A 19739-nucleotide genomic window follows, 5' to 3' on the forward strand; every position below is an offset into this window, starting at 1 on the left:
ATAGAAAAAATTTGCCAACCTCTTGTCTGTAGACATCAACTTTAAAATGTTTTTCAAGTGACCTCCAGGAGAAGGAACCAGAAATGTACCCTGGATTTGCAGAAGAGGTGGGTGCTGTTTGTACTCTCAGTGGAATTGGTGAATGAATAATACAAATCTGGAAACCTGGCCTACCTGGCCTCCTGCAGTCTTCACTGTGTTGATTCAAGTCTATTATGACCTGTTCTTGTTGTCTTTCATGAGTCAGAGCAGAGGCCTTATCCCTTCCCCTCCCTGTCATAAATGCCTTAGAGCTTGGACTTGGATCTCAGCTTAATGAGTTTTGTCTCCACTTCCCCTTTCTTGCTTCAAGGTTCACATGTGTGCGAGGCAGATAATTCTAGGGGCTGCCATGGCTTGGCTAAGCTTCCCTTGACCACTGAGCATTTCTAAGGGAGTTGAGGCTGGTGGCTCCTCCTTCCTTCCTACTGGTGCTTCCACCTGCCTTGGTCTGAGTTGCTGTCCATGGGGCAGCGCCTAAGTGTCTGAGCACACTTAAGAATCTCTAGTGGTTTATGACCCAGACTTTGCCCTACCAGCTCAGTCTTCTGAATGTTCTCTTCCCTGGACCCTGCTCCAGACACTTTAAATTCAGAAGAGGAAAATGTGCCCAGCCTGCCTGGAGAAAAGCATCTGCTCCTAGCCAAGATCTCCTCATCACAAAGTAAGAATATCAGGTGGTGGAACCTCCATCATACCTGTCCCCTTCCTATACCTGGGTCTGTTGGGTAGATGCAGTCCTTTTTAGAGAGGCATAGTATTCTCAGACCTGTTGCCACAAATTGCTCCCCACTCATTCTTTCCCTATACTTTGTGTCTTTGAAACCTCTTTATCTTCTATGTTTAATATCTAGACTATACTTTCTTCATGGAATTCTAGGTGTGTAAATTTACAGGGCTGGGAGGGTCCATATCTAGTTTAAGACCCTCATTGTAGAAATAGAAAGAGGCCCAGAGAAGAGAAGGGAGTGGGCCAAATCCACAAAATCCACATAGCTGATTACTCCTAGAGCAAGTGGGGCGAGAACCTTGGTCACTTGACTGAAGACAGTGACTTTTCACTGTTCTCTCTTTCCACCAGGAATGGGAATGACCTTTGACTTTAAACAAATCCAGACTCCAGTTTTACCCTGAATTGTTGGGGGAACATTTTGTTTTTTTTTTTCTTTTTAGTATTTTCAATTCTTCCATGTCTTAGTTTTTAGGGTGTTGACCTGTGTTAATCCAGGCTATCTTCTAGCTATATCTGGTTTCCTCAGGCAGAAAATGTTAAATATAGTTAATATAAAATTTCACTCTAGAATCTGCTAGAAATGACAGAGGCAAAGTTAATGTATGTATAAAAAAATCCACCAGTGACTAGTGGCCAGTAGGCTTTCAATAATTGTGAAGTCCCTCCTACCCCGTCGAAAGTTTCTCCCCTAAGCAGCACATTGTGTGTGGTGGTTTCATGGTTAAAAGTTTAGACAGACCCAGCAAATCTCTCTTCTCTTTTACTTTCTAAGTGTGTGACCTTGGACAAGTTACCTTCCCTCTCAGAGCTGAATTTTCCTCAGTTGTAAAATAGAGAGAATTAGAGTATTCATCTGACAGGATGATTGTGAGACTTAAATAAGAGAATGCATGTAAAATGGTTAACATAGGGCTTAGAATGTAGAAAAAAAGCTCTTTGTTTTATTGCCAGTTTTATTTTTACTTATGACCAAGCAGCCATGACCTCAGAATAATAGTCAGGGCTGACAATTGTGCTTCAGAGCAAGAAGGGAAAGAGCTAGTGAGATGGAGGCTCTTTCCATTTCTACTTCATTTATTAAATGGAGCTGTTGAAATCTACCCATGAGCTTTGGCTGGCCACACTGACAGTGTCCTCCTCTCAGCAAAGACCAATGAGCAAGTCCTGATAACAGAAGTACAACCCACCCCCTTGTAATTCCTCCTGAGATCCTAACCAGGATTTGTAAAACACCGGGATATGGGTAAAGAACCATCCCGGGTTTTGTATCAAACCAGGCCCCAGAGGAACAGGACATTCCAGTAGTTTTGTTTCTGGAAAAGAGGGCACCCGGCCCTTCCCCCTCCCTCATCCTCTCATCCCAGTAAACCCTGCCAAACTGGAATCCTGGACTTAATTTAGGAGAAAGGCCCTGTAACCAAGATACTGACTGAACATGGCTGGCGGACTCAGGCTGGGGTCTGCAGTGCAGCATTAATGGGCCGCTGACATGAATATGGAGTAGTTTTCTCTAGCAAAGGTAAGCTTTCTTTTCTCTCTTCTCAAACCCTACCTCACCTGCCTTCCTGTGCAAAAATGTCTATTTAGCTGGGTTTAGGGGGGTCCTGGCCACTAGGAGAAAAAGTCAGTGGCCAAAAAGTTGGAGGAGGTTTGGCTGATGTGCAGGAAAGTTAAAGGAGACAATAGGCTCCTTTTGTTCCTCTCGCCAAAATAGCCAGGACTACACTGGCTTGTCTGTTTCAGGGCCAATCCTGGAGCCATACAGAATAGTTCATTTTCCTGTCGAAACAGCTTGCTCATCTTCTGTCTCACAGGTTGAGGAATTTATTGAGGTGATGGGTCTGAGGATTATATAAGTGGGAACTCAAATACTTAAAAATAACCATGTTTGGTTTCATATTTTGAGACCAGATTGGCACAGAGTAAGCCAATAAATGATAGCCGAACTAAGCTAAACATCTGAATTTGAGTAGTCTTAGTTTCTACATAGCAAAAATCTTTTAGAAATCATTGGTTCAAATTCTGGCTATTTTTAACAACTGGCTGCCTGACTTTGAGCAAATCCCTGCACCTCTCTGGTCTCAGTTTTTTATATATCAAATGAGGGTGATTGAAAAAGATGGTTTCTAAAGATTTCATGCATGTGTGAATCTATAACACATTCAGTTTTTCATTACTCAGCATCTATTATATGACAAGCAATTCTTTTGCTAGGGACTCAAATATCCATGGTTTTATTTGGGCCTCAAGACAATTCTGTGAAATAAATATTATCCCATTTTTTGGATGAGATGACTAAGGCTAAAATAATTTATTGAAAGGTCACATAGCTATCACAGACAAGAGATGGGATTTGAATCAAGGTCTTTAACTTCAAATCAGTGTGTTTTCTATCACAGAGTTAAGAAAGCAGAGGACCAAAAGGTGAATTTTGATGGAGGTTTTATTAGGAAGGCTGCTGAGAGATTGGAGACAGGGCCCCAAAGATGGCTCAGCATTCCTTTATTCAGTTGAGTAATCCTTCGTTTAGGATAAGCCTGTCTAGCCCAAAGTAGTATAACTGAGAAAGGGAGATGGAGGGAGAGAAAAGAGCATTGTCACAATAAAGGAACAGTTAGAAAATTCTAGGGAACAGAGCAATGCAAATTGTTATGAATAATAGGGACCAGACCCAGGTGACACTGGGATGGCAGGAAGGTAAGGTAAAGGTAAGGGAGGCTTAACTTTATATTGGCTGATCTTCTCTCCAGGTTGGCACAAGGTTTCAGTATATCTTAACTAAACTATCCAAATAGCCTAGAATTTGTCTTTCTGTTTTCCTTCCTTTGAGTGCCTATTCCTTCTGCCTTCCTTTTTAATTTTTTTTTTTTTTACTTTTTTCCAGGATTCTTTCTCAACTTACTTATTTCATTTCTCCTTTTATTTCTTCCTGTTCTTTTTCCTCATCAGTCTGGTTCTTCTCTATGGGCTTAGCTGAGAAAAAAAAAAATATCCTTGCCCAAGTGAAAAGCGTACACAGGGCTTTCACATCTTTCATATTATTTGACCTTTATTACAAACTAATGAGGGGCCCAAAGTAGAGACAATCCTCATTTAAGACATGAGGAAACTGAGGCTCAGGAAGTTAGGGACTCGTTCAAGGTTATATAACCAATAAATGATGAATCCAGAGCTAGAACTTACTTTTTTCTGGTGCCTGAATGCTTTCCACTTTACCATGAAATATCTAAGTGGTTATATTTAATTTAATTTTATTTATTTATTTATTTATTCATTTATTTATTTATTTTTTGAGACCCGTGTTTCGCTCTTGTTGCCCAGACTGGAGTGCAATGGTGCGATTTCAGCTCACCACAACCTCCGCCTCCCAGGTTCAAGCGATTCTCCTGCCTCAGCCTCCTGAGTAGCTGGGATTACAGGCATGCGCCACCATGCCTGGCTAATTTTTTGTATTTTTAATAGAGACGGGGTTTCTCTATGTTGGTCAGGCTGGTCTTGAACTCCCGACCTCAGGTGATCCACCCACCTCGGCCTCCCAAAGTGCTGGGATTACAGGCGTAAGCCACCGTGCCCGGCCTAACATCTAAGTGGTTATAAAGGATTTTATGGGTTTTTCATTTTTTCTGCTCCTATAGTATATGATAAAACCAAATTAAACAGCAGCAATAACAATGACAAATTCAGATTTGAGGAGGAAAGAAAGGATGTCAATAATTAGAAGGAAGAAAAATGCTTATCAGGTGCCTACTAAGTCCTAGATGCTGCAAAAAGTTATCTTATTTAAATATACAGTAAAACAGTACTTAAACCTAAGTTTGTCTGACTCAAACATTCTAGTTCTTTACATTATACCATGTTGTTTCCAAGAAGAGAGTTCAGCTTGGGCTGTGAGCATTTTCATGCCTATGTATATATTCCTGTATGCTTAGAATGTGTTACCATATATGGGAATTTATGAGTGTGCACATATTTGTTGCTATTCATAAAATGGAAAACCTTTATGGCCCTGGCAAGTTTCATTTCCAAACTATTTCCTTACTTGCAATAGTAATAGCCACTAATACCTTTTGATCACTTACATGTGCCCTTAAAGTACTTACAGATCTTAATTAATTTAATCCCCACAAAACTCTATGAGGTAGCTAATAGTATTAATACCATTTAAAAAATAAAGACACTGTGGCTAAATAAATGAAGAAGTTTTCCAAATCATACAGCTAGGAAAAATGGAGCCAAGATTCACTTAGGTAGCCTGATACCAAAGCCTGTGCCCTGGATGTGAAATCGAGTAAGTATTCCTTATCTCTCAAGATCTTGAGAATTATATAAGATGGCAGATATGAAAAACACATTGCAATCTGGAAACTGCTAGGGATATGTTAGGTGGCATTTCCCCCCATTCCCCAGATTCTATTGTTTAAGCCATTTGGATCATAAGTCACCACTGTTGAATGCTTGTTCACTGTATGCTGACAGCCTGTACTAGTCTCTCCCAGGAATATTTTCAATTTTATCATGTGTTTCTCCAGTTGTGGAGCTCTTGCCTGGGACAGTTTTCTGTCTAGGTAAATGAGTTCAAGGCACAACTGCTTTGTTGACACCTCTCTGAGAATGAAGATTGAAAGGGGTCCATGTTGCATTCAGACTTGGAATGAACCAAGGACACTCCCTCCCTGTTGAGGATTCCAAAGCATGACTATTTGTGTGACCATATATAGAGCTATATGTAGGTGTATGTGAGTATGCCTGTGTTTCATCGGTGAACGTGAGTATTGGCAGCATGTGAAAGCTGGAAGGACTCTTTGAGAGCTCATTACATACCACATTTTTATGGTTCTGCACTTAGATTATCACACTTCTGTGACTCCCTCAAAAGGTAAGAACTATATAGTCCAGCTTTATATAGTCAATTATTTTATAGATGGGAAAAATGAGGTGAAGAAACTTGCCTAAATTCACCCTGAACAAGTATTAGAACTTGAACCAGACCCAACTGATGGAAAAATGTATGCTTGTACTTCTTTATGTCACTTTAACAATAGCTGTTGTTGCCCATCTACTTGGCCTCCATCGCCATGTCTGGTAATAGATACACACCGAACTCTAAAAAATGACATTCTCTCTCAAGGAGTGTGTAGTCCAATCTGGGAAATGAAGACAGTTCATGAGGCAGGTCATGAGATGGAAAGGTAACAATAATACAGAGTCTGACTTAATCTAATTGGGTGCTATAGACAGTAAGTAGCCCTTCAGAAGATAGTGATATGGAGAGGCTAGAGGTGGCCTTCTGGAGGAATATAGAAAGTATGATGCATGTGAGACTGTAGAGATGAATTAACAAACTATAGCCAGGAGGGAAAAGAAAGAGGAAGGCAACCAGTAGTTACTACTGCCTACTATGTTCCAAACATGGATTATACTTGACCCTTTCATGTAAGCTTTCTGATTTATTTCTCCAGGGCTGATATTATTATACCCATTTTGCAGATGAGAAAACTGGTTCTGAGTGGTTAAGTAATCCCCAAGGCTACACAGCTGGTCAGTGGGGGAGCCAGGTTTTGGAAAAAAGGACCCCAAAACAGATCCTCTCTTACATCAAGGGCTTTCTGCCAAATATAATATGGAATCTAGGGATTAACACTTGGGTCACTGCTGCATATGGAGAGGACTGAGAGTTTGTGAAGTAGTCTATAAGTTTATTTCTTAAAAAGGGTAAATATCTGGAGATTTTCTATCCATATGTGAATCTGTGCATATATTTGATTGTCTATTTTTTATTAACAATGCCTATTTCATGTGCTTGGGTTGAAGATTTAGCGAAATAATTTATATAAAGCACTGGACATGGTGCTACTATGTAATGCTCTCTCAGTGAATAGTAGCCATTATCATCATTATCATTAATACAATCTATTAGGTATATCTCTGCCTACATGAGTATGTATGTCTGTTTGTAAAGTGATTATAACTTGCATGTAATTGCTTGTTTCAGAATGTATGTGTTTTTCGTAGATATGGCTGTTGCTATAGGCATATGTATGTTCTTTGTGTATATACATGTGAGTGTGCAAGTATATTTTTGTGGAAGGTAGTACAGCATGGTGGTTATGCTGGAGCCACACTTCCTGGGCTCAAATCCCAACTCTACCGATTTTTATCTAGATGGCCTTGGGCAAACTACTTTACACCTCTGTTCTGCAGTTTCTCCATTGTAATATGGGGATAATAATGGTGTCTACTTCATAGGGTGGTTTTGAGGAATAAATGATTTAATCTGTGTAAAACATTTGGAACAGATGTACCATGCACATACAATAAATATAGCTTTATTATTATTATTCTGAAGTTGACTAAGATTTTATGTAACAGAGTGATTTTGTGTGTAAATGGAAGTGTGTGCATCTCTGCTTTTAGGTAAGACTACATGTACCTGTGTGTGCAAGTTTATGTATTTATGTGATGTTGTCTGTTTCTGTGTTTGACTGTAACTGTGTGCATCTCTGCTTTTAGGTAAGACTACATGTACCTGTGTGTGCAAGTTTATGTATTTATGTGATGTTGTCTGCTTCTGTGTTTGACTGTAACTGTGTACGGTATCACTGAGTGCTTCGTCTTAGTCCCAGGAAGTCTAACGTCCTGTCTTATGTATTGAAGTGAGAGGTTAGAATCTTGGGTCTGATTCTGATTCAGGATTAGACCTATGAAATGAATTTATGAATAGCTTTGGGAATCAGCAGACAACATTTCTTCTGAGAAGTTCAAAATACTTCCCTCACATACTGTCATTTATTTTTGGTTCATTGTTAACTTTTGAAGTATAATACACATAAAGTGCACAAATCTTGTTTATAGCTCAATGTATTTTCATAAACTGAACACGTTTTTACAGCCAGCATGTAGATCAAGAAACAGAGCATTACTTAGAAGCCCTCCTCTTCCCTTCCCAGTCACAGACTCCTACTTCAAGGCGAACATTATCTTTACTTCTACCAGCATAGATTACACTGGCCTGATTTTGTACTGTATTTAAATGAAATCATACAATATGTACTGTTTTGTGTCTATTTTTTTAAACATTACATTTGTCATAGTCATTCATATTGTTGTGTGTAGTTGTAGTTTGTTCATTATTATTGCTATAAAGAATTTCATTTTATGAATAAAATGCATGTATTCATTCATTATAGTGTTCATGAACATTTTGACTGTTTCTATTTTGGGTTTATGAATATTCTAGTAAATATTTTTTGGTAAATTCTCACTTGTTGTTAAGTACAATTTATAGAGGATGAGAAGTGACAACAACAATGAGTGTTCCCCTTTTGCCTATGGGAAAAGAGAGGCAAAGGGAGAATTAGTGTTAGTGGCCCAATAAGGCTTCTGGTGCCCGTTTCCTGATTCTTGGGACAGAGCACATTCTTCCTGCTACACCATTGAGAAAACGATCCAGATCTGTATTCTGAAGGAACTAGTAATATACGATTAGCAGCACAGGTGACTTTTTAACTATGCCCTTCAAAATCCAATCATTGAGCACTTATTGAACTAAAAGGAATCAGGTAAGTTAAAGAAACTGGGCTAATTGGGTTTTGCTTTCTCAGTCACTCAACCTGGCTCTTGCCTCTTCAGTTTTCTGGACACGTGGAAAGCCCCTTTGTTCTCTTTCTTCTACACCAGCAGTTTTTATTTGCCTGTTTCCCAGAGTAATGTGGGCCATGGAGTCAGGCCACCTCCTCTGGGCTCTGCTGTTCATGCAGTCCTTGTGGCCTCAACTGACTGATGGAGCCACTCGAGTCTACTACCTGGGCATCCGGGATGTGCAGTGGAACTATGCTCCCAAGGGAAGAAATGTCATCACGAACCAGCCTCTGGACAGTGACATGTAGGTTTAATTTCTTGTGGTATTTGAGGGGAAGTTGTGGGAGCACCCTTGAGGTCAGGAAGTAGCATCTTGAGACCCCTTTCCCAGGGTGTGTTAGCAGCCAGCTCCTGATCGCTCCGAGCTGTACATACTCAGTGGCAGATTTCCTGGGAAGAAGGCTAGTTGACTCAGAAGCCAGCATTTCATCTGGAGTTTTCCGTAATATTTTTAGAGTCCTAAAGAGAATTCCATATTTGCTGTTTTCCAATCTGATACCCACAATGCTTACTTATTTAATAACAACTGTTTGACTTTAAAAAAGAATAATGAAATATATGCAGTGTTTATAAGATGTATGGGTGGGAGCTATGCTTCTATAGTTTGGTGAAGCTACTGTATATTTATTTCAGATATGTGAAAATGTGAAAAAAGAAAGTAAGCCTTAGAATCAAGGAATTAATGGTAATAGCTCTCACTTATGTAATACTCTGTGACACAGACCATACTAGAAATTTACATACTTTGTCTCAACTCTCACAAAAACTCTAGAAGGTAAGTATGTGTGTAGTTATTTTATAGATGAGAAAACTGAAGCTCAGGGAGGTCAAGTGACTTATCCAAGTCCTATAACTAGTAAATGAAAGAGATAGGATTTGAACTTGGATAACGTGAATGTAAACTAATACTCTTCTCACCACTCTGTCCCTCATAGATCCCACAGGATTAACCTTTCCTGATCTTAGAAAATAGCAAGTGCTCCACAAATATCTGTTAAAGAATAAATGAATGTATGAAAAAATCTTTTGTGACTATGACTCATTTTTTCTCTCAAAAGCTTTGGAGTTTTCCAAAGTTGATTGTAACATCTCTGAGTTCTCTGAGAAGAATTAGAGTATAGTAGGAATAACAACTCTGTCTTTTTTGACATAAAGTATTTATCTAGTTTCAGAGTCAGAGTCCTTGTATTAATTTTTTTGAGGGAATAAATTCATTATCCTCCATCCCTAATACTTTGTAGTAATATTCCACATTTATTGAACTTTTACTATTTGCCACTGTCCTAAGCTCTTCGTGTATTTGAATTTTTTTTTTTTAGTCACTAATAAAAGCTGTCTGAGTTAGGAACTATGATTATTTCCATTCCATTTTACAGATGGGCAAATTGTGTATGGAGAAGTTAAGTAACTTGTTCAACATCCCACCAATTTGGAAGTGGCAGAGTAAGCAATCAATCCAAGTGGCTTGGCTCCAAAGCTTGGAGTTATAAGCACTATGCCCTAAGGCCTCCCATATGTATCAGAATGATGCTAAGTCAGGCTACATTGATGAGGAGTGGATCACTTAAAGAGTCAGTCCACAGTTGGTTGTCTCTTTGTTACTACATATTGTGTCAAACTGTGAAATTGCCTTTTATGTGGGTTTAAAGTGGTCAAATATCAGCAATTTCATATGCTGATATTTGAAATTTTTAATAGTTAAATCTAAAACTTCCATGTTTTGATCAGTACAATGCCATTTCCTCTTGTTTTGTCCTAAACAAAGATAGTCACTTTTTGGTCAGTCTCCTCTGGAAAAGGAACCTCCCAAGGTTTGAAGATGGGGGGCAAAATTATGGCTCTCTTTCTTCTTTCCCAGAGTGGCTTCCAGCTTCTTAAAGTCTGACAAGAACCGGATAGGGGGAACCTACAAGAAGACGATCTATAAAGAATACAAGGATGACTCATACACAGATGAAGTGGCCCAGCCTGCCTGGTTGGGCTTCCTGGGGCCAGTGTTGCAGGCTGAAGTGGGTGATGTCATTCTTATCCACCTGAAGAATTTTGCCACTCGTCCCTATACCATCCACCCTCATGGTGTCTTCTACGAGAAGGACTCTGAAGGTAAACCATTCCATCGTTTCTTTCCCCCATGCCCAACAAATATCAGTTTTCCTTTACTGCCATGTGAAGGAGAAGAGTGGGTAGTGAAGATTTTCTTTTCTTCCTATTTATCTGAGGTGGCAAAGACTCTCCTCAGAGTAAACAAGGGTGGGCAGTGGTATCAGTTCTGCCATTCATATACTGTGTGACTTGGACAAGTCATTGTCTCTCTCTGGGTCTCAGATTCCTTCTCAGAAATGTGAAGACACAGTCTACCTCTTAACACAAGGAACTGTTTGAATGGCATCTCCATAGAATATTTGAATATTCTATGAAAAGAAAAGAGAATGCTATATATATGAAGGATTGTCATCCTAGTGTCACAGTCTTCTGAAAGTTCCATTTTGTTTTTCCCTAAGGGGGAGTTCAGCTTATTTATCTCTACCTCCCTTATTCCTGGCCCAGTGATTTATAATACTGACAACAGTGAGTAAGAGGAATAGAAAGGGAAGTCAGAAGACTCTGGCTGGGCCACTAAATCCCTGTATGATCCTGGACAAGTTACTTTTCCTTAGTTTTCTCTTCCATACAATGGAGAAGTGAACCAACTAATCATTAAGTTGACTGCAGACTGAAATTCTGTGATTGCCTGCTTTTTTATTTTAAGTGAGTGAAGGGAGGGAATTCTGTCTTCTTGCTTCTATGCCACCAGCTTTACGCAATGGCATTACCAGATCAGGCCAAGCTGTACTTTTCCTAGTCACAGAAATTTTCCAGTGGCTACAAGCTTTCCACCCGTTGTTAATGTGAGGACTGGATTTTTTAGGTTAAATGTTACCTAAATCTGTGCTCTCCTTAGGTTGTGAAGAATACTATGCAGGTCATTAGCATGCTACATTTTTTAAGACTGGACCTAGGGTTCTACATGTCAGCTCTGTCTTAATTTACGTATTTGCCACTGTCCCTCACTTATTCTGGGCCTGGGCATGTGCAATTTCATTTCTAGGTTCCCTATACCCAGATGGCTCCTCTGGGCCACTGAAAGCTGATGACTCTGTTCCCCCGGGGGGCAGCCATATCTACAACTGGACCATTCCAGAAGGCCATGCACCCACCGATGCTGACCCAGCATGCCTCACCTGGATCTACCATTCTCATGTAGATGCTCCACGAGACATTGCAACTGGCCTAATTGGGCCTCTCATCACCTGTAAAAGAGGTACAGGTCCCAAGGATAAGCTATGAGGTGTAGTGTCAGACATCTAGGGGTAGCAGTGATATGGTTGAACCACCTACATATTGGGCAGCAGCCTGAGGAGTGCTAAGTCAGCACTCTTGTTTATTAGCAAGAAAAATCTCTGCTAAACTCACTTTGCACTATTTTTTTTTTTTTTTGGCAATTTCATTACTTTTTTTCTTTGTTTGTGGGTTAGGAACAGTTTTTTTTTCAATAGGTTATTGTGGTACAGGTGGTATTTGGTTACATGAATAAGTTCTTTAGCGGTGATTTGTGAGATTTTGGTGCACATATCTCCTGGCACTATACACTACACCCTATTTGTAGTCTTTTATCCCTCGCCCCCCTCTCAGACTTTTCCCCAAATCCCCAAAGTCCATTGTATCATTCTTATTCTTTTGCACCCTCATAGTTTAGCTCCCACATATCAGTGAGAACATACAATGTTTAGTTTTCCATTCCTGAGTTACTTCACTTAGAATAATAGTCTCCAATCTCATTCAGGTCGCTGCAGATGCTGTTAATTCATTCCTTTTTATGGCTGAGTAGTAGTCCGTCGTATATATGTACCATGGTTTCTTTATTCACTTGTCGATTGATGGGTATGTGAGTTGGTTCCAGTTGATTTTGCAATTGTGAATTGTGCCACTATAAACATGCATGTGCAAGTATCTTTTTTGTATAATGACTTCTTTTCCTCTGGGTAGATGCCCAGTAGTGAGATTGCTGGATCAAATGGTAATTCTACTTTTAATTCATTAAGCAATCTCCACAGTTTTCCTTGTGGCTCTACTAGTTTACATTCCTACCAGCAGTGTAGAAGTAACTGTTCCCTGTTCACCACATCCAAGCCAGAATCTACTGTTTTTTGATTTTTTTGATTACAGTCATTCTTGCAAGAGTAAGGTGGTAGCACATTGTGGTTTTGACTTGCATTTCCCTAATCATTAGTGATGTTGAGGATTTTTTCATATGTTTGTTGGCCATTTGTATATCTTCTTGTGAGACTTGTCTATTCATGTTCCTAGCCCACTTTTTGATGGGATTTTTTTTTTTTCTTGTTGATTTGTTTGAGTTCACTGTAGATTCTGGATATTAGTCCTTTGTCAGATGTATGGATTGTGAAGATTTTTTCCCACTCTATGGGCTGTCTGTTTACTCTGCTGACTCTTCCTGTTGGCGTGCAAAAACTCTTTAGTTTAATTAAGTCCCAACTATTTGTTTTGATTGCATTTGCCTTTGGGTTCTTGGTCAGGAAATCCTTGCCTAAGCCAATGTCTACAAGGGTTTACCTAACGTTTTCTTCTAGAATTTTTGTACTTTCAGGTTTTAGATTTATGTCCTTAATTCATCTTCATTTGATTTTTGTATAAGGTGAGAGATAAGGTTCCAGTTTCTCTTACATGTGGCTAGCCCATTATCTCAGTACCATTTGTTGAAAAGGGTGTCCTTTCTACACTTTATGTTTTTGTTTGATTTGTCAAAGATCAGTTGGCTGTAAGTGTTTGGGTTTATTTCTCAGTTCTCTATTCTGTTCCATTGGTCCAAGTGCCTATTTTTATAGCAGTACCATGCTGTTTTGGTGAAATGGCATTATAGTATAGTTTAAAATCAGGTAGTGTGATGCCTCCAGATGTGTTCTTTTTGCTTAGTCTTGCTTTGGCTATGCAGGTGCTTTCTTGGTTCCATCTGAATTTTAGAATTGTTTTTTCTAATTCTGTGAAGAATGATGGTGGTATTTTGATGGGAATTGCATTGAATTTGTAGATTGCTTTTGGCAGTGTGGTTATTTTCACAATATTGATCCTATCCATCCATGAGCAGGGGATGTGTTTCCATTCGTTTCTGTCATCTATGATTTCTTTCGTCAGTGTTTTGTAGTTCTCCTTGTAGAGGTCTTTCACCTCCTCAGTTAGGTATATTACTATGTATGTATGTATGTATGTATGTATTTATTTATTTGTTTATTTATTTTTTCAGCTATTGTAAAAGGAGTTGAGTTCTGGATTTGATTCTCTGCTTGGTCACTGGTAGTTTATAGAAGAGCTACTGATTTGTGTACATTAATCTTATATCCAGAAACTTTACTGAATTCTTTTATCAGTTCTAGAAGCTTTCTGGAGGAGTCTTTAGGGTTTTCAAGGTAAATTATCATATCGTCAGCAAACAGTGACAGTTTGACTTCCTCTTTACATATTTGGATGCCCTTTATTTCTGTCTCTTGTTTGATTGCTCTGGCTAGGATTTCCAGTACTAAGTTGAAGAGGAGTGGTGAGAGTGGGCATCCTTGTCTTATTCCAGTTCTCAAAGGGAATGCTTTCAACTTTTCCACATTCAGTATAATGTTGTTTGTGGGTTTGTCATATATGGCTTTTATTACATTGGAGTATGCTCCTTGTATACCAATTTTGCTGAGAGTTTTAATCACAAAGTAATGTTGGATTTTGTCGAATGCATTTTCTGCATCTATTGTAATGATCATGTAATTTTTTAAAAATTCTGTTCATGTGGTGCATCACATATACTGACTTACATATGTTAAACCATCCTTGCATCCCTTTCATACCCATCAAGTGAATATGAAACCCACTTGATCACAGTGGATTATCTTTTTGATATGTTGTTGGATTCCATTAGCTAGTATTTTGCTAAGGATTTTAGGGCCTACGTTCATCAGGGATATCGGTCTGTAGTTTTCTTTTTTTTAATTTTATTATTATTATACTTTAAGTTTTAGGGTACATGTGCACAATGTGCAGGTTTGTTACATATGTATACATGTGTCATGTTGGTGTGCTGCACCCATTACCTCGTCATTTAGCATTAGGTATATCTCCTAATGCTGTCCCTCCCCCCTCCCCCCACCCCACAACAGGCCCCAGTGTGTGATGTTCCCCTTCCTGTGTCCATGCGTTCTCATTGTTCAATTCCCACCTGTGAGTGAGAACATGCGGTGTTTGGTTTTTTTGTCCTTGTGATAGTTTGCTGAGAATGATGCCTTCCAGCTTCATCCATGTCCCTACAAAGGACATGAACTCATCATTTTTTATGGCTGCATAGTATTCCATGGTGTATATGTGACCTAGGCAATACCATTCAGGACATAGGCATGGGCAAGGGCTTCATGTCTAAAACACCAAAAGCAATGACAACAAAAGCCAAAATTGACAAATGGGATCTAATTAAACTAAAGAGCTTCTGCACAGCAAAAGAAACTATTATCAGAGTGAACAGGCAACCTACAGAATGGGAGAAAATTTTTGCAACCTATTCATCTGACAAAGGGCTAATATCCAGAATCTACAATGTACACAAACAAATTTACAAGAAAAAAACAAACAACCCCATCAAAAAGTGGGCAAAGGATATGAACAGATGGTCTGTAGCTTTCTTTTCTGGTTATGTTCTTTTCTGGTTATGTTCTTTCCTGGTTTTGGTATTAGGGTGATGCTGGCTTCATAGAATGAATTAAGGAGGGTTTCCTCTTTCTCTCTCTTGTGAAATAGTGTCAAAAGGATTGGTACCAATTCTTCTTTGAATGTCTGGTAGAATTCCACAGTGAATCCATCTAGTCCTGGACTTTTTTGGTTGGTAATTTTTTAACTGCCATTTTAATCTTGCTGCCTGTTACTGGTGTATTCAGGGTATCTATTTCTTCCTGGTTTAATCTAGGAGGATTGTATTTTTACAGGAATTTATCCATCTCATTTAGATTTCTAGTTTATGTGCATAAAGGTGTTCATAGTAGCCTTGAATCTTTTGTATTTCTGTGGTGTCAGTTGTAATATCTCCCGTTTCATTTCTTAATGAGGTCATTTGGATTTTCTCTTTTCTTTTCTTGGTTAATCTTGCTAATGGTCTATCAATTTTATTTATTTCTTTCAAAGAACCAGCTTTTTGTTTCATTTATCTTGTAGTTTTCTTTGTTTCAATTTCATGTAGTTTTTCTCTGATATTGGTTATTTCCTTTCATCTCTAGGGTTTGGGTTTGGTTTGTTCTTGTTTCTCTAGTTCCTTGAAGTCTGACCTTAGAAGGTCAGTTTGCACTCTTTCAATCTTTTTGATGTAGGCGTTTAGAGCTATGGACTTCCCTCTTAGCACCACTTTTGCTGTGTCCCAGAGGTTTGGTTTTTATAGGTTGTGTTATTATTGTCAATCAGATCGAAGAATTTTTTTTATTATACTTTAAGATCTAGGGTACATGTGCACAACGTGCAGGTTTATTACATATGTATACATGTGCCATGTTGATGTGCTGCACCCATTAACTCATCATTTGCATTAGGTATATCTCCTAATGCTATCCCTCCCCCCTCCCCCCACCCCCCACCTCACAACATGCCCCAGTGTGTGATGTTCCCCTTCCTGTGTCCAAGTGTTCTCATTGTTCAATTCCCACCTATAAGTGAGAACATGCGGTGTTTGGTTTTTTGTCCTTGCGATAGTTTGCTAAGAATGATGGTTTCCAGCTTCATCTATGTCCCTACAAAGGACATGAACTCATACTTTGTTATGGCTGCATAGTATTCCATTGTGTATATGTGTCACATTTTCTTAATCCAGTCTATCATCGATGGACATTTGGGTTGGTTCCAAGTCTTTGCTATTGTGAATAGTGCTGCAATAAACATACGTGTGCATGCATCTTTATAGCAGCATGATTTATAATCCTTTGGGTATATACCCAGTAATGGGATGGCTGGGTCAAATGGTATTTCGAGTTCTAGATCCTTGAGGAATCGCCACACTGTCTTCCACAATGGATGAACTAGCTTGCAGTCCCACCAACATTGTAAAAGCGTTCCTATTTCTCCACATCCTCTCCAGCACCTGTTGTTTCCTGACTTTTTAATGATCACCATTCTAACTGGTGTGAGAGAGTATCTCATTGTGGTTTTTATTTGCGTTTCTCTGATGGCCAGTGATGATGAGCATTTTTTCATGTGTCTGTTGGCTGCATAAATGTCTTCTTTTGAGAAGTGTCTGTTCATGTCCTTCGCCCACTTTTTGATGGGGTTGTTTGTTTTTTTCTTGTAAATTTGTTTGAATTCTTTGTAGATTCTGGGTATTGGCCCTTTGTCAGATGAGTAGATTGCAAAAATTTTCTCCCATTCTGTAGGTTGCGTGTTCATTCTGATGGTAGTTTCTTTTGCTCTGCAGAAGCTCTTAATTTAATTACATCCCATTTGTCAATTTTGGCTTTTGTTGCCATTGCTTTTGGTGTTTTAGACATGAAGTCCTTGCCCATGCCTATGTCCTAAATGGTATTGCTTAGGTTTTCTTATAAGGTTTTTTTGGTTTTAGGTCTAACATTGAAATCTTTAATCCATCTTGAATTAATTTTAGTATAAGATGTAAGGAAGGGATCCAGTTTCAGCTTTCTACATATGGCTAGCCAGTTTTCCCAGCACCATTTATTAAACAGGAATCCTTTCCCCATTTCTTGTTTTTGTCAGGTTTGTCAAAGATCAGTTGGTTGTAGATGTGTGGCATTATTTCTTAGGGCTCTGTTGTGTTTCATTGGTCTGTATCTCTGTTTTGGTACCAGTACCATGCTGTTTTGGTTACTGTAGCCTTGTAGTATAGTTTGAAGTCAGGTAGCGTGATGCCTCCAGCTTTGTTCTTTTGGCTTAGGATTGACTTGGCAATGCGAGCTCTTTTTTGGTTCCATATTAACTTTAAAGTAGTTGTTTTTTCCAATTCTGTGAAGAAAGTCATTGGTACCTTGATGGGGATGGCATTGAATCTATAAATTACCTTGGGCAGTATTGGAGGAAATATTCTGTATGTATCTGTTAATCCTATTTGTTCCAAGGTATAGTTTAAATCCATTGTTTCTTTGTTGACTTTCTGTCTTGGTGACCTGTCTAGTGCTGTCAGTGGAGTATTGAAGTCTCCCACTACTATTGTGTTGCTATCTGTGGCATTGCTTAGGTCTATTAGTAATTGTTTTATAAATGTGGGAGCTCCAGTGTTAGGTGCATATATGTTTAGGATTGTAATATTTTTCTGTTGGACAAGGCCTTTTATCATTATATAATGGCCCTCTTTGTCTCTTTTAACTGTTGTTGCTTTCATGTCTGTTTTGTCTGTTATAAGAACAGCTTCTCCTACTCACTTTTGGTTTCCTTTTGCAGGAAATGCCTTTTTCCACCCCTTGACTTTAAGTTTATGTGAGTCCTTATGTGTTACATGAGTCTCCTGAAGCAGGAGATAGTTGGTTGGTGACTTCTTATCCATTCTGCATTTTTGTATTTTTTAAGTGGGGCATTTAGGCCATTTACATTCAATGTTAGTATTGAGATATGAGGTACCATTGCATTCATCATGCTGTTTGTTGCCTGTGTACCTTGGGTTTTTTTTTGTTGTTGTTGTTTTTGCTTTTTAAATTTTATTTTTTGTTTCACAGGTCCTGTGTGATTGATGTATGCTTTCAAGAGGTTCCATTTTTATGTATTTCCTGGATTTGTTTCAAGATTTAGAGCTGCTTTTAGCAGTTCTTGTAGTGGTGGCTTGGTAGTGGCAAATTCTCTCAGCATATGTTTGTCTGAAAAAGACTGTATCTTTCCTTCATATATGATGCTTAGTTTTGCTGGATACAAAGTTCTCGGCTGATAATGTTTTGTCTTTGGAAGCTGAAGCTAGGGCCCCAATCCCTTCTAGCTTGTAGGGTTTCTGCTGATAAATATGCTGTTTATCTGATAGGTTTTCTTTTATAGGTGACCTGGTGTTTTTGTCTCACAGCTCTTAAGATTCTTTCCTTCTTTGTCTTAACTTTAGATAACCTGATGGCAATGTGCCTAGGGGATAATCTTTTTGTGATGAATTTCCCAGATGTTCTTTGTGTTTCTTGTATTTGGATGTCTAGGTCTCTAGCAAGGCCAGGGAAGTTTTCCCCTATTACTCCTCCAAATATGTTTTCAAAACTTTTAGAATTCCCTTCTTCCTTAGGAATACCAATTATTCTTTAGGTTTGGTCATTTAACATAATCCCAGACTTCTTAGAGGCTTTGTTCATGTTTTCTTATTCTTTTTGTTTGTCTTTGTTGGATTGGGTTAATTTGAAGACCTTGTCTTCAGGCTCCAAATTTTTTTCTTCTACTTGTTCAATTCTATTGATGAGACTTTCCAGAGGATTTTGCATTTCTGTGTGTCCAATGTTTCCTGAAGTTTTGATTGTTTTTTCTTTATGCTATCTATTTCCTTGAATATTTCTCCCTTCACTTCTTATTTTTTTGGTTGTTGTTGTTTTTATTATTTTCATGGGATTCACCTTTCTCTGGTGCCTCCCTGATTAGCTTAATAACTAACCTCCTGAATTCTTTTTCAGGTAAATCAGGGATTTTTTAAAATCTTGGTTTGGTTCCATTGCTGGTGAGCTAGTGTGATTTTTTTGGGGTGTTAAAGAACCTTGTTTTGTCATATTACCTGAGTTGGGTTTCTGGTTCCTTCTCATTTGAGTGGGCTCTGTCAGAGGGAAACTCTAGGGCTGAAGGCTGTTCTTCAGATTCTTTTGTCTCAAAGGGTGTTCCCCTGATCTCTCCCTCCTTTTTTATGGATGTGACTTCCTGTGAGCTGAGCTGCAGTGATTGTTATCTCTGTTTTGGGTCTAGCCACCCAGCAAGTCTACCTGGCTCTGGGCTGATACTGGAGGTTGTCTGCACAGAGTCCTGTGATGCAAACTGTGTATGGGTCTCTCTGCTGTGAATACCAGCATAGTATTTGGGGTGTCTCCCGAGTCCTGCAGGAGCAGTCCATTTCCTTCTGAGAGTCTGTGGGTCCTCTTGGGATTCCTGGTGTGTTCGTGCAGGGTGCTGGAGCTAAAATTCATGACGCAAGCCTCCACATGCTGCTCTGTCCATCCGAGTCTGAGCTGCAATCTAGTCCCGACTCTTGTCCACCATGATGATCCTAGGAACCTTTATTAAAATTATTGCTATTAAAAACAACAAAACACCAAACTTTTCTCCTTTTCATTTTTTTCTTGCTTCACTTTTAAATCTCAAATTA

At 38.9% G+C, this 19739-nt stretch overlaps 1 protein-coding gene across 11 annotated transcripts in view; it reads left to right on the forward strand.

Annotated features, from left to right (window-relative positions):
• The first annotated feature begins 497 nt into the window (after positions 1-497).
• HEPH (hephaestin) overlaps positions 498-19739 on the forward strand; it is a 103967-nt gene continuing 84725 nt past the window's right edge. For 7 of the 11 annotated variants that reach the window (XM_030807177.1, XM_030807179.1, XM_030807182.1 and 4 more), the window contains exons 1-4: positions 2058-2291; positions 8475-8654; positions 10269-10513; positions 11499-11711. In XM_030807177.1, the coding sequence (XP_030663037.1) occupies positions 8479-8654; positions 10269-10513; positions 11499-11711 (634 nt within the window). In that variant the 5' untranslated portion in view covers positions 2058-2291; positions 8475-8478. Of the gene's footprint in view, positions 704-2057; positions 2292-8449; positions 8655-9043; positions 9186-9345; positions 9422-10268; positions 10514-11498; positions 11712-19739 lie in introns of those variants that run through there. The other 4 variants (XM_030807184.1, XM_030807176.1, XM_030807178.1 and 1 more) reach the window with 4 other exon arrangements.

This window comes from Nomascus leucogenys, chromosome X (assembly GCF_006542625.1).
Source record: "Nomascus leucogenys isolate Asia chromosome X, Asia_NLE_v1, whole genome shotgun sequence".
NCBI lineage: Eukaryota > Metazoa > Chordata > Mammalia > Primates > Hylobatidae > Nomascus > Nomascus leucogenys.